Below are 15,409 nucleotides of genomic sequence, written 5' to 3'. Positions count from 1 at the left end.
TTCAGTCGAAGAACGTTTATTTGACAATTGAAGATCAGAATTTAATTAAAGATCGTTTAATCGATGATTGACATGAGCGAAGAGAACCAAAGATCGTTCAATTAATAATTGGACTTAGCAAATTTGACAAAATGCCGTTTAATTGATGATTGATATGAACAAATTCAATCAAAGAGCGTTCGATTACTCAAGGTTACAATTGGTTTTGTGAACAATATTCATACCCAGAACACCGTGACTTCATAGAAGTCACCGATGATTGAGAAGCGCGAAGTAGGACTCGCATTGAGAGAAGTACTAGTCGTATTGTCACCGAAAAGTTTTCTATTGAATTTATTCATGTCAATCGTTAATTAAACGATCTTTCAATAAACTTGTTGGGTTCAATTATTAATTAAATGATCTTCAATTCCCCTCGCTCATATTAATCATCAATTGAACGACCTTTAACTGAATTCATTGAAATCAAATATCAATCGAACGGTCTTCGATTAAATTTGTTGAAATTGACAATTAAACGGTCTTTAATTGAATTAGTTCATAATGATCGATTGATCATTTAAACACGATAATTAATTACTCGCAACTCTAACAAGGACTCATTCAAGTATGATCTTTATGATCAAGAATAATTGTTCTTTTTTTATTCAACACGATTTTAAACTGCACATTGTTTTTTTTAGAAAGCTTTGACGTCAGATAAGTGGATACATCTCGTAAAGAACTCAAGGGAGATTTGTTTGTCACTAAAATCACTTTATTCATAACAAAGTTCTCGTTGGAAAAGCGAAATATCGGCCACTTATATTGTGGCTTAAAAGGCCACATGCATTGTCAGCAATCGTGATTGACTCTCGTGCTATAGCCAGTGTTTGATCTAGAAGTTCAGTTGTAAATGTATTTAAAGCGTCGCTTTTGTCGCAGTACATGAAACGTTATCTTCCTCATCGTTTGGACAGGCGCACACTTCGTCGTCCTCGACGTAGAAGCCCGGTGGCGGATAACTCATGTGATAAATCGTGTCGCTGATCATCGGATGAGTAGGAGGCTGATATTTGGTCTTTCGTATCCATGGAATCTCCTCCTTAGACTGTGGCGCCCACGTTTGATAAGATAATTTATTTATCGTCTCGGCGTCGAACTTAACATCCGGCCTGGATAAAAAGATGCATCGTAATGCAAGATCAATACAATTACAACTCGCAAAAGCTATGAAAGTTACTACAATTTCTTTAACTGTTATGTGAGATACGTAGATTTGAATTTATAGTTAGATCTTGAGCAGAGTTTTATGAAAATATCAGTTAAATTTTTCTCAATTTAATAATTGATTTAAACAAACATATTTCAATTCAACTAACTTAACGATTGATTCAAGCAAAATCAACTGAAGAATGTTTAATAATCGTCAATTAAATGGTCTTTAATTAAATTTGCCAAGTTCAATTATTAACGATCTTTGATTCTCTTCGCTCATGTCAATCGTCGATTGAAATCGTTGAAACCAATCGTCAATTGAACATTTTTCGATTGAATTTGTTGAGATCAGTTATAAATTAAACAGTCTTTAATTAAATTCACTTATACTAATTGTCAATTAAACACGATAATTAATTAAAAAAGTAATAAATTATTCGCAACCCTGGATTTGAGTGTTTCAGTTAAATCATGTGATACACGCGACACTATATCTGCAATTACGAATGATCAATTGAAAAATTTACATCCAATTCTAAATTCAGAAACTTGAGAGTATCTAGACATTATTCATAGATATTTCTTTATAAAGCGATAATTGCTGGCAGAATGAGGTGAGCGACGTCACAAGGACGCAGAAAATAAGTGGCGCCTCGAGGGAGGCGTTTCTCGATCGAATACGTTGCCGCGAAATGTGTCAACAATGATGACGTATCTCGGACTTTGTTTCTTAGGCGTTGCGTCGCGTGTATTCACGCTTCAAATATGCAAATCTACATCTCTCGCGCCTCTCCTTCTCACCTACGATACTGCCTGATGGGTTTGTAACTGTGAACGGACTTGATCGCGCCGGGCTTTACGTAAGACAACGCGGTGGTTGTATCGCCCTGCAACGGCACGCCAGCCGTGCGGATATTGTCACTCGGGACGAAGGGATCCGGCCGGGATGCCGTTTTCGCCACGTATTCGCCACGTGTCGTCGTCTCGGATTGCATCGCGCCGACTCCCAGTGCGCTCTTGCAGCGCGGCAAGAACGGCTTCCGCTTCTCGGTCCAGACTCGTTGGTAACTCAGCTGCAGGACGATTCGCATAAATAGCGACATTTATCATTATGAATGATGTGCGAACGGAGTGAGAAAAAAAGTGTTTGTTGGCGAACCGCGACGGTAACTAGTAGTTAATATGCCACCTTAGTGGTAGTGTCGGTGAACATTTTCACGTCGGGTATGAAAATACTGCCAACGGGAACGATTGGTTCCATGCGTTGCCCCTCGCCCGGCAGGTAACTCTCCTTGTAAACGGTTTTGCTCGCGAATTCTGCGCCGTAGGGGAATATGTACGTCCTGGCAGGCACAATCGGTTTCACCGCCTGTATTGTGTCGTTCTCCATGTAGCTCTCCGAATAAGTGGTTTTTTCGCACATCGCGGTGATCGGTCGCCTTTGATATGCGGAAATTAAGTATATCAATATTTATTAATTACTTATTAACTTATTTGTTTGAGAATGTGGAATAACATATATATAAAATTAAATATATATTAAAATATAATATAAATATATATAAAAAATATATATAAAATATATATTAAAATATAATATAAATATATATAAAATTAAATATATATTAAAATGTGAAATATTATATATAATAAGAAATTATATATATAAAAAGAATGTTATAATACAGAAAAGAATGTTCTGTAAAAATTCTTGTTGGTAGAATTAATATATAAAGAAGCACTTTAACTTAAAAACAAATGTAAAAACGTTAAGATAAAATATTATATATAATATAATATTTCATATTTTGATATATTTTATATAATTGTATATTTTGATTTATTATTCTGCACTGTGTGAGATATCTTCAAAATTCGGATTCTAATAGAATATTCATGTCATATATCTAGAATGACAACTCAAGAAATCATTTCTTTTGAAATGTTCTTTTTCTATTTTTCTATTTTTACAGAATAAACGCGCAAACTGAAGCAAATACTACGAGTAACTGATAGAGTGAATCACTATGCACTGAGCAGTGGTTTCGTTTGCAAGATCACTATATCTGAACCTATGATTTAGTTCTAATAAGTGGTTTCGTTGCGAGATATCTGAAGCTATGATTTAGTTCTAATAAGTGATCTCACGGTGAAACCACTGTGCTCTGAAGAAGGTTAATATACAAATATTATATTACATATAATACTTCATTTTTTTAACGTTTTCACACATTTCTTCCTGTTTACCTAAAACGTTTCTTTATATAACGATTCTACCGACTAGTACTTCTGCAGAATATTCTTTTCTATGTTATAACATCATTCTTTTTATAGTCTTTATTCAGGCGGAGAAGCGCGTGTACTTGGCGCGTCTTGCTTACTTTCTTGAAAAAAGTTGAAAGAAGTGATTTTGGACGGATGCGTTTACTTGTATTTAGGTTTGCTCGCCCAAGGATACGACTCTCTTTTATCGACGACGAAGGGCTGATAACTCAGTTTCTGTGTAGTTTCGTTGGGAAGAGGCTGGCTCGGCGGGTGATACCTCAGTTTCGGTTTGAAACTGATTCTAGGCTCCGTGAGTCCCGGAGGAACATAGGACATCCTCGCCATCGTCCTATTCCCCAGCGGGGCCGAACTCGTGCGAATGTTGCCGCGGGGTACAATAGCTTCCGGCCTTTCGACGTGCTTCGCCACGTAATCGCGACGGATCGTTGTAACATTTTCCATCGTACCTAGACCAGTCATCGGTCTGACACATAAAACAGAAATAAATTGCATATTAACTCGAGCATTTTTATCATGATGTTTGTCAGCGTGTCTATTGATACTGAAAGCGTACTTTCGACATTTCCGCCTGATTGCGAAAGAGGAGAACTTTTTCGTGCCTTCAAATTGACTCACACTTGACCTATTAACACACTCGATAGGTTAACGAACGCGTATCCAAATTTTTCGACTGATCATCCAGAATATGCGTCATTCATCGTATACGACTTGAATTCGCAAAATTTACGCATTCTTTCAATAGACACCCTTCTTACAAATTTGCTTGATTATCGACCCAATAAACACCAAGAGTATCAGTAATACAACATCAATGTATATACAATATAACACGTGTGTTATGTAACAATCACATTGAGTGAAAAATCTTAATCATTATCTTAATAATAATTGATGTAATGTTACTATTAGCTGGTGTTCGCTGGGGAGCGATTCATTCTTTTGCAATGCGATATCGGTCGCAACTGGCGTACAGACTGGCAGAATGCGACGATCCAAAGGACTGTCCGAAGGATTATTATCTTACCTACTTCTCGGTAGGATCGGCTGCCGCTTGACAACTTGCCACACGGGCCTATAAGACAAATTGTTCGTCGTATCACCGTGAAATCGGCCGGTGGTTTTGTCAAGAGTACGAGCTGGCCGAATCGGTTGTGGTCGGGCATAACGTGCCGCTGCCGAGTCCACATTTAGATAAGACAAATGATACGTCGTGCTGGTCTCGAGTTGTTTCGACGGGCTCCTATATAATCGTTCCGGCGCGAAAGACTTCACACGTGGCGGCTGCACGTATCTTTTGGCATACTATAGATATATATATATATATATATATATATATATATATATATATATATATATATATATGTGTGTGTATATGTGTATTAAAAATTTGTTCGAAATTATAATTCTAAATTTATACGAATAATTGGTAATTATAACTGCATATTGTGTGTGTGTATATATATGTATATGTATGTATATATAATTGTTGATAATATATTATATCATATATTATAATGTATAAATTTTTTTTTAATATATATTATGAATTATATATTATATAATTTTATATATATATATAAAATTATTTATATATATATATATATATAAATTTATATATATTTATATATATAATTTTATATATATATATAATATATATAATAAAATAACTATATATATATATATATATGTATATATATATATATATATATAATTATAACATATATTATAATATAAATATTATATAATAATTATTATAGTTAATTAGAATTCTCAATACGTATGATTACACAATTATAAACGTTTAATTTAACAATAAAACAATAATTTGCAATATGTAATGTTGATGTTGAAAACGTCGCATCGTAAACGCTACGTAAGGATCACTGAAATTAATCGAGATCGATTTATGCAAAATTACTTTTCTATTGCATGGACACGTCATTGATTTCGTGGATAGTAAGGCTTTTCTCTTCGAACAAGATTCGACAACCTCCATTTCCGTGGCTTTAGATCCCCCTTCTGGTCGTTGTTATACGTTTTATTAATGCACAAATGCATTAATATCTTCTTCATAAACCGCAATCGTCAATAATAGATATCAAAATATTTAAAGTAACGAAACAGTGCGGCTCGGTGCCTCGGAGTCTCATGACATCTTAAAAGCAATAAAACGCGTCTGATATAATAACAACAACACGGACAAAAACTAACTTCGCGACATTATCGTCTCGGAAAATCATATAAATTATCGAGATAAATACGAGATAATGCAATCACAGAATTCTATTTTTCTCACGATCGAGAACGGCGTGTTATTATTATTACAAGAGAGAAGACAGGCGAAAATATATAATTTCATAAAAATTGCGCTAAAAACTCGCATCTCGTCTGTATGCACTTCAGTAGCGGTTTCATTTGTACTTAATAATTAGTGTCATTAATATCTACGTGGAATTCTCTCTGTCGTTAATACGTATACGTCACACGTGACACGTGTGTATGTACCACAAGATCACAGTTTACAACTTGAAAAAGTTTCATATAACGTTCAAGTTAACCTATAACGATCGACACTTTTGAACTAACTGGACACAGCTAATATCATCTTAAAAATAGCAGAACAAAAATATCGTACGATCAAGCATTTGTCTTTCATATTTATCTCTCGACGTCTAAGCGGTGAAGTGGCACGCCAGACGTTCACTAATGATCTATGCACTTCGTAATTACCGATTGGCACAAGCTACAGTGTATGCGTATGGTTTGTGTGTGCGTGTGGAAGACATGAGAGAGAGAAATAGAGAGAGAGAGAGAGAAAGAGAGAGAGAGAGAGAGAGAGAGAGAAATAGAGAAAGAAACACACGCTTCGAGCAACTGCAAAACTGACACCTGTATCTTGCTTATGGGTTGCAATCTAATCTTCGCGCGAGTTTCTTTTTTTCCACACTTCGTCCGCACACTGAGCGCATTAAAAGGGTCCGTTTTAACGTTATATATATATTTACTGTATACAATATAATTATACGAATATTTCTTATATCCCAATCAAACTGAGAGAGATTATTATAAATACAGGACAGCCTAAAAAAGACAACCGCCCGATCGATCGATCCGTGGCTACGGCGCGGAAATGAAGCTTACGAAAGGGAGGTAGAAATGTAGGATAAACTTAGAAAAATAAGTGACAATATTATTCGCGGCGCGCAGGATCGTTTCTCGTATAAACTGACACTGACACCGATTCACTGACCCGACCACTCGACTCGTAATTGCGAACTCGCGTCCTCAACACCAGGAGAAGAACGGACTCTTGTTCTGGAAGCGCTGGGTAAACGTGTCAGAGAATGAAAATAATCTTGGAGCGCCGTTTCCTTTGGCTCTGCAAACAAAATAACAGGTATGAATCATTTCCAATTCCACTTAATCATTGGCATCTTTGAAACTAAGATTAAAGTGCTTAGAAAATTCAATGATTTTAAGTGCAATTTTATTTTGAATAAGAAATATAATCTCTAAATAAAAATAAAAGATATCAAGTTTCTCCTTCTCAAAAAATATTATATACGAAAAATTGTGAAATTAAAGTACAAAAATAAAACAGAATATATAAATAGAAATATTAAATATATATGTGTATATACACATACACACGCGCGCGCGAAATATTGAATTAAAATTAATTATTATTACAATTATAAATTGTTATCGCCATTATCGGTAAATATTTCTTTACAAGATGATTATTATTGGCAGAATGAATCGTACATGACGGTAATCGTCAAAATATTAAAGAGATGTAAATAAGTACATACTTTTCCACAATAACAGCCGGCATTTGCACCAATTGTACAGGGCTCTTGGCGTCTTTCAAGGCTTGCTGCAGGTTCAAAATCTGTCCGCGCATCACACTCATTTGCCTGTCAAAATGATGCCGGTCGAAGCCCTTATCTTGCTGCAAAGATAATATGCAAACCGTATTACCGTACCGCGCTTAACGAACGAGAAAAGCGTTTAACAAAATAGGACGTACTTTGAACAATTGGTATAAGTCATCACAGAGATCCTGTACAAAATTCTGATCCGAGAGTTGCGGCAGAACTAGCTCTCTCGTGACCTCGCTGAACGGTTGTTTTGCCTGAGTCAACCAAGCCCAATGATAAGGATACGCCCGCCAAGAGTCCGGATGCTTGAAGGGGAAAGCCAAGCCGTTGTCTATCGCGGCAATTTTCACTTCTCCCTGGTCGGTTCCATTCTTGCCGATATTAGTGTCGTACTTGATCAACCAATTGTCGTTACCTGCGACACGAAACACGCGTCGTGCAACAACAGTCTCGCGGTTTCGCGTACAACTCGCGCTGTCGTGGACTGTGCGTAGTATACACTTCGTTTACCTCTATCCGTGTTCCTGATGATGTAGTCGAGGATGACTAACCGTTCGAACTGCAGCTGAAACTCCCGACTGAGCCGCGCCGGCAGAGATTCGTTTTCCCACCTCCTCAGCCAATAGTCGGCGTCTTTGTAGCCGTCCACAAAGACTTGGAAAGACCCGACTTTGGGCGGCAGACCGATGCGGTTGAAGTGCGAGCCTACCGTAGGGAACTGGTCCATGATTGCCTGCTTCATGCGTGCCTTCTGACGATCCAAGCGCGGGTAATTGAACACCTCGCTGACCAGCTTCACCACTCTAGTGTTTGGCACGATGCCGAGGCCAAGCTTGCGATCGACCAGGCTGGCGCCCGCTTCGCTCAGGTAACCCTGATTCGGGATCAGGCAGCTCCTGCCGAAGCAGCAAGGACAGCAGAGCTTGTGCATCCATTTTGTCCATTTCGGGTTTAGCCTGCCGTAAGGTTCTTCGTCTTTCGGTTTGAATACACCTATTACTTTCTGACAAAAGGATATATAGACAATTAGAAGCGACCAATGAAGCTTACTGTTCACTTCAGTATCAGATGCGTACATTATAATATTCTACATCTGTAGACAATGCAAACTATATATGAGATATACATCATTGTAGAGAATAAGCAATTTATGAATGTTGCTTATGAATGTATAACTTGTTTAAAAATCAATTGAGAAAAATTTATATTCTAATTTAACCTTTAGCATCCTGATGTAAATTTATAAACGTATCATTATTTCTTACAAAAAAGTTAGATTTTACAGAATTCTTTAGTTACATTTTTACTTTTAGAGTTAAGTCTACCAATAAAACGAAACATAAAATGAAAATTTATGCAACTTCTTCTTTAAACATTACACTTATAATTAGTACGTGAAACAGATATGATAATTTTTTCACATTTAAATTATTCCTTTGGTATACTTTAACATAACTAATTCTATGTAGTTGGTAAGTTACGTAGAATATTGGCAAGCAATGTAGTTCACATTGTCCACATGAAGAAAGACCATGCACACATTATATAGACAATATGTAAACAATCCGCATACATATAATCTTGAAATCTACATGATCCTGATTTATTTCCCTCGCTTCAAATCACAAGCAAATCTTACCGCTGCTGGATTTTTTACAAAGTAACTTCCACTAGAGCCCTGGTATATCCTCTCCGGATAAACTCCATTATCTATCGCACATTCCGCCTGCCATACCAGCTCTGAGAACTGTGGATCATCTGTAACAACATAGATATATCTGTAACATGTGTGTCATATGAATCTTAGAAAGCAAGGGTTGAGTCATCAGTATAAATATACACAGAGATATGTTTGGTGACAAATAGCTTTTATTTTTTATTGATTAAAAAATAGTTATTATTTTAATTAAAATTTTAAATTATAGCAACACGAGTATCTGTCCAATTTTCACTATCAAACATCAAGAATTTAATTCAAATATTGTATAGTTGACTTATTGGCCAGGTACTGGCATTTCTACAGAGTGTGCGTGTTCATCATAATCTACTATATTTTTTACTAATTATAATGATCGAATAGGAAGAAATTTCTGATACAATAAATCAGCTTTCAGACAGCAAAAAATGCAGCAATAAAAATTTTGAAAACGTTCTTTCTTTCATAAAAAAATTCAAGGTTACCTTTTCTTTTTAAAAATAAAATCATCTTTTCTTAATGTTGTCAGAATTCAAACAAATTCATGATAACTCATAGTATTATCTCTCTTGCTATTTCACAGCAAACAAGAGCATAGTAAAATAATAATAAAGAATTTCAACAATATATAACACAAGCATGCAGGAACATAAGTCAAAATATCCCAATCAATGTAACATTAATAAAACTTTATTACAAAAAGTGATGCTTTGTACTGCAGAAAATCATTTGTGCTTCGAAGATGTCCTGAGCATCTAACAATATTATTCACTATATTACACTTCAAACATTATCGTATGTTCTATCTGTATTGTCACTGTTAAATGTTAATGAAAATAACATTATATTACCTCTTTTGCGCTATTTTATAGCAAACAGGAGCACAGCAAAATAATAATGAAAAATTTCAATATATAACACAAGCATGCAGAAACATAAGTCAAAATATCTCAATTGATACAATATTAATAAAATATTACAAAGATACAACATTAATAAAATATTACACTCTATTACAAAGAGTGATACTTTGTGCTACAGAAAATTGGTTGCGCTTCAAACATGTTAGATGCATCTAATAATATTATTCACTCCATCGTACTCCAAACATTATTGTATCTTCTGTCTGTTATTTTCACTGTTAAATGTTAGTGAAAATAACATTATGAGTCACCATTGAATTTGTCTTTACAATACTGAGCACCTGGCGCACCTGAGAATCTGTTGAACGTAACGTCGAGCTCCAAGCGACCGAGGAGAGGCTGGCTCTCCCGGTCGATCCCGGAGGAATCTATGGCTAAGGTTTGGTCGTTGCTCAAACCCGGAATGAACTCGACGTCGGGCAGGAGGTCGGTAGCGGTCGCGACTGGCGGCGACTGATGGTCGCTCTGCGACAGGCGGCTGCTGGGCGCGATAGACAGGTCCACCAGCGCATCGGTCTCCACCAGAGCGGCAGGGCTGGTGTTGTTCTGGCTGTGGTACTCTCGGTAAGGCACGTGCAGCTGCCGCTGTTCGGAGTCGCTCATCACAGATCGCTTCGCCCGGATTCCACGCCGCTCCGATTAAGCGGACACTCTTCCGTTTGTTATCTTCCTGTTAGCCACTAGAGATCGAGGAACTTCGGCGGAAAAGGGAAGGGAGAGGGAAAACGTGTGTGTGTATATATATATTTACGCGTACTTGCGACCCGGTGAAAGAAACCCTACCTACGGTGCGACATTCCCGCCCGCACAATTGTCGTCCGTCTGTCAGCGACGCGCGATGCACCTCGGAGGTAATCCCGTGTACGTGCCAGCGCGCGACGAGTGCGTTAGCATAGTCGTCTACGCGTCATACGATATCGTACGTACGTGATTACGTAGTAACGCAACTGCCAGCGATACACACAGCTATGGTCATCGGCGTCGAGCACGAGGAGAGGGGACGATCTAACCCGATTAACCAAAATGCGACCCGTCATCCCAGCGACGGACGCTATCAGCTGATAGGATTACCGCCATACTTGTTACAAACGCGCCGTGCTGCTGCCTCACGCTCGTTCGTTCTCACTCTCTCCCTCTCTTTCCTTGCTTTCTTCTCTATTATTCCTCTTTGTGCTCTCTCTCCCTCTCTCTCTCTCTCTCTCTCTCTCTCTCTCTCTCTCTCTTACGTTGCACAACACCGCCGATGCGACTGCACGTTTTGCATCATACTCGCCACGTCGTCGCGATACGCAATCGATCCTTGTCGTCGTGGGTGATCACTCGGTATTGCTAAAGAGATGACTGGGTCTGGGTGGTGATCAGAAGTGCGGTTTACATGTACCAGCAACAGTTAACAGAGACTCAATCTCAATCAAGAGAACTCAACGAACTTGGAAGTCGTCCGAAATGTCAAAGGATTTCGAGCCTTACCGCGCAACTCTCTTCGCGTTTCAATCACTAGACAGTGAGCGCGATGTTATTGGTAATCAGAGTATGCAAGGCGACATCTAAGTTCACTTTTGTCTCGAGGAAACGCAGACCTGTGTTGTACAATTACATTTGAAATTTGATTTGAAAGTGACAGGGAGTTCTCAGCTATAAACCTTCAATCTGATTAAGATCATAGAAGATACTAATATTTATTAAATCACTCATTTTGTACATTTTCACTGTTTCATCACATCTATGCCTTTCCATAGACATATGTGATATGTACATTGTATGCGCACACACATAAATATGGACTTCTATAAATATAAACTGTGTAAGTAAAATAATGAATAAGTATAAAATAAAATAATACTGTATCTCAGGCATTCTACGTGTAACGCAAATCTATATACCTGATAAGTCTGAATATTACACTGTTTAAAGTTCTTAATTTGTTAAGTATTGTTGTCTACTAGACTATTCTCTAATACAAATTATCCAGTCACTCACAATATCTCTAAGCTCCACTTTCGTTAAATATTTTTATCTACAATATTACTTCAATAATTGAAAGATCCAATTCACCAATTTATATATCCTATCAATTTATATATTCTAATATATCTTAGGATATATGTAATGATGCTATCACAGAAGAATTAAAAAGTTTCCTTGCTTTTCCATTAAAGATCTTTGAATTCATCAGATATCCTGATATTGAATGACATTTTCTCAACGTTGATCGTTCGTAGATTGAAGTTGGACTGTGCAATATATTTCCTAAAGATCACATACTAATTTACAAAACAATATAAAATTTTCGACTGTACTAGACATTTAAAATTATGACAAACCTGTGGAACGTTTAGGCGTTAGTGAAGGATAATGTAGATGATGAGAATATAATGGTGAAGTTAACTTTCCATCAGGTGTAACTGGCTTACACTTGAAGGAATGTGCGCGAGGAGACAGCCATCCATTCATATGGTTCCAAGAGGAACTATTGAAGCCTGACGATGCTACAATCCACTTTTCTAGATGATACTTACGTTTGTATCTTCTAAATAAATACTTATGCTTACCTAGAAGTTGTTAATACACTCTTGAGTTACATTCTGAGAGTTCAGTCTGTAAAAACTCGAAAACAATATAATCTTAACGATCAGTACCTTCTATCAGGGATGGACACAATGTTTTGTGGAAATGATCATCGTCTATATGTTGATCGAGATCAAAATTAATCTCAGGACATTTCAAAAGCACGTTTCTGTTTGTGACGAACGTATCATTCACGTTGAAACTAGTGGGAACGTTTGTAACTTTTCGAGAAACGCGTTGTTCGTCCAGATGTATACCGGTGAGTTTCACCTCCAGCGCGATAAACAACGCTCGTATAACTTTCATACTTTTGCAAGCATTTTCGATATGCGATAAATATTTCGACAAATCTGACGAGTTGGCAATGTTTATATGATGTAACATTTGTACAGATGCTAAACTGACTAACGACAGTAGAGTGGAGAACGCAATGGAGCCATTCGTGTACAAATCCTGAGTAAAAAGTGAATTATTGAGCAGTAAAAGTTGCGCGTAAAATCTGTGCACAATCCCTACACTACCTCTGTATGTAGCAAACGATTGTCGCCGTTGATTTTGGGCAATTTATTTGCATCGAGTACTTCCGAATTCGAGATTATCTTCGAAATAAGCTTGTATAAGCACCTACAGGATTCTTCCAATTCGTTTAATTTCTCACTCCCGCCACGTATATATTGGAGGTTCTTTGATATATTTCTTTTCCATACTGCAATGTTAGAAATAACATTGTGTAATGTACAAATAATTATGTGTGTGTGTGTGTGTGTGTGTGTAAATATATATACGAAGTGTCTGGCGATTCATGATACATCCATCGTGTGCAGATAGAACTCGTCAAACTAAACATATAATTTCTCTGCCATTTCGCAAACAACCATATAAAATTCTGAGTTATTAGTTAAAGATAAATGATTACGATATAATAGATGAGTTATGATGGTGACGCTACTGATTGTAAATATGTACGATTGTAGATTGTACATCTGTTGTTTGTAGATATGAAGTCAAATTGAACAATAAAATCCTATTATTTTGCAGATGATCACGTAATTTTTTTATTATTAATTAAAGAAAATTAGTGCATGATTATGCATGTAACAATCTTCTTAATAACACAAAATTTACATGGTTATTTGCAAAATGGTAGAAAACCCTTTTGTTCAGACCTAATATCCTACCTGCACACAATATGCAGGTCATGAATTGTCAAATTAGGCTGTATACATATTATATAATAATTTGAGACTACAGTATACATATTATATAATAATAGACTACAGTATACATATTATATAATAATAGACTACAGTATACATATTATATAATAATTTGAGACTACAGTGAGAAATTATATAGAATAAAATATAAATATATAATGTTGTTCACAAAGAGAACACCAACTGTTTATAATGTTTGAATCTTCAACATCTAGCAACTGTTTTTGAACCAATGGATGAACCAACATATCAGATACCATCTTCTTTATATTCTGTGTTCTATCAAAAATTTCTGCTTTATATATATTCTGTGATTCCATTTCGTTCCTAAGATACATGATAGGATTATAAGAAAACTATGTCACTATTTACTATGTAAGCAAACATGATTCCCAGGATTTACTTGAGTAAGTTACTTGTAGTATCCAGAATTCTCTTTGCTTCTCTGTGCATTTCTTTCGCAGCTTTGCATCTTTCAGCAATTACGCTGTTGAAGTATGCAATAGTCAAATCATCCACTGGGCTTGTACGTGGTGCACTCAACAATTCACCTTGAACTAAAGAATATATTTAAAATAAATGATGATGGAAGGAAGAGAACAGCTGTCTTTGTATTTTTACACTGAACATATTACCCACATTGTTTTTTAATGTAAGTTCTGAGAGCAAGTTGCGATATCTTCCACATGATAACAAGAAATTTAGTTCCTCCTGCTTGTGTTAAGTGGGATGTCAATATCGTTGGGAAATTAATGTCTGGATTATCTCGCGATAAAAAAGAAAGGAAGTTTTTCATTTCATTGCGATACACTACTTCATCCTTCTTAGATAACAGTGGCCACTTGACCATTTGTTTAAACAACTTCGCGTCATATATGACCGATAGATAATGAGATACGTGCAAAAAACCAGCTGTGTTAGGCTTGTCAAACATGTTCTTATAAAGAGAAGAACCCTCTTGTTAGAAAACTTATGGTAAAACACAAAAATATATATTTGGATTTTCATTACCGTACCTTTTTAAAGTGTTGCCGAAATTTAAAGGACGACGGTACCATTTGCGTGAGCAAAGATACATTTTCGTAGAACGAGGTGCTAATAGTTGTAATATAAGTATTTCCTGACCTGTTCATTGTTCCAATCGTTTTTATACAGATTTAATAGCAGTTTGTCTCATCAATGGTGCTTATTTACGTTGTTAAATATGTTTCATCTGCATAATCTGTACTGTATATGATTACTCAACTAAACACTACCGAGTAATGCAAAATAAATGTTATCTAACAAGTTATTTCTTGTTTGTACACAATGCCCTTTAGTGATATTTCTCTTATGTTGTTCGTCTTATAGAATATTAGGAATTTGAAGGAAACTTAATGAAACAATTATTTAAAGCGCAATATGATAATATTAATTCAACATCAACAGAAAGTAATGTAAAGATATAAAATAATTCAAATATGATTGATTTCTTCTTCTGTTGTTAATGGAATCACAAGACATGATATGCCGCTCTTTTTCATATTTTACTGCAAGCTGCCATGATATGGCCAACCTTACGATTGAAACCAGACTGTAACCTAACCTAGCTCGTTCGACTCCCTAGGTTCGTGCTTTGGGGAGATTCATGCTTATTCGATT

At 36.3% G+C, this 15,409-nt stretch overlaps 2 protein-coding genes and 1 long non-coding RNA gene across 3 annotated transcripts; 1 reads left to right on the top strand and 2 right to left on the bottom strand.

The window, feature by feature from the left end:
* Positions 1–730: 730 nt before the first annotated feature.
* On the bottom strand, positions 731–11,478 carry LOC116846115. Its single transcript, XM_032819564.1, has 10 exons — positions 10,274–11,478; positions 9,004–9,122; positions 7,875–8,367; positions 7,514–7,779; positions 7,296–7,435; positions 4,508–4,774; positions 3,626–3,946; positions 2,387–2,636; positions 1,999–2,270; positions 731–1,154 (listed from the first exon to the last, which is right to left on the bottom strand). Exons 1-10 carry the CDS (start codon positions 10,584–10,586, stop codon positions 902–904), a joined length of 2,694 nt encoding a protein of 897 aa, XP_032675455.1. The 5' UTR covers positions 10,587–11,478; the 3' UTR covers positions 731–901.
* A 154-nt stretch (positions 11,479–11,632) lies between these two features.
* On the bottom strand, positions 11,633–15,270 carry LOC116846113. Its single transcript, XM_032819560.1, has 8 exons — positions 14,785–15,270; positions 14,408–14,705; positions 14,172–14,325; positions 13,953–14,095; positions 13,073–13,257; positions 12,623–13,004; positions 12,308–12,535; positions 11,633–12,233 (listed from the first exon to the last, which is right to left on the bottom strand). Exons 1-8 carry the CDS (start codon positions 14,899–14,901, stop codon positions 12,079–12,081), a joined length of 1,662 nt encoding a protein of 553 aa, XP_032675451.1. The 5' UTR covers positions 14,902–15,270; the 3' UTR covers positions 11,633–12,078.
* On the top strand, positions 12,665–14,363 carry LOC116846116. Its single transcript, XR_004378401.1, has 2 exons — positions 12,665–12,810; positions 12,944–14,363. It is a non-coding gene; the product is annotated as an uncharacterized LOC116846116 (long non-coding RNA).
* Positions 15,271–15,409: the final 139 nt, after the last annotated feature.

The sequence above is a fragment of the Odontomachus brunneus genome, unplaced genomic scaffold (genome assembly GCF_010583005.1).
Source record: "Odontomachus brunneus isolate Ranch 3 - 2012 unplaced genomic scaffold, Obru_v1 Obru_scaffold_060, whole genome shotgun sequence".
In the NCBI taxonomy this organism is placed as follows: domain Eukaryota; kingdom Metazoa; phylum Arthropoda; class Insecta; order Hymenoptera; family Formicidae; genus Odontomachus; species Odontomachus brunneus.
The sequence above is the reverse complement of the archived record's forward strand: the minus strand, read 5'-3'. Positions and strand labels throughout refer to the sequence as shown.

Excerpts from the sequence above, each read along its gene's own strand:
- LOC116846115 (XM_032819564.1), bottom strand. The coding sequence starts at position 10,586 with ATGAGCGACTCCGAACAGCGGCAGCTGCACGTGCCTTACCGAGAGTAC. Across the intron at positions 8,368-9,003 it reads TTGTAAAAAATCCAGCAGCG|AAAGTAATAGGTGTATTCAA; the intron begins GTAAGATTTGCT and ends TCCTTTTGTCAG. Across the intron at positions 2,271-2,386 it reads TCACCGACACTACCACTAAG|CTGAGTTACCAACGAGTCTG; the intron begins GTGGCATATTAA and ends ATCGTCCTGCAG.
- LOC116846113 (XM_032819560.1), bottom strand. The coding sequence starts at position 14,901 with ATGAACAGGTCAGGAAATACTTATATTACAACTATTAGCACCTCGTTC. Across the intron at positions 14,326-14,407 it reads AACTTACATTAAAAAACAAT|TTCAAGGTGAATTGTTGAGT; the intron begins GTGGGTAATATG and ends TATATTCTTTAG. Across the intron at positions 12,536-12,622 it reads GTGTCCATCCCTGATAGAAG|GTAAGCATAAGTATTTATTT; the intron begins GTACTGATCGTT and ends AACAACTTCTAG.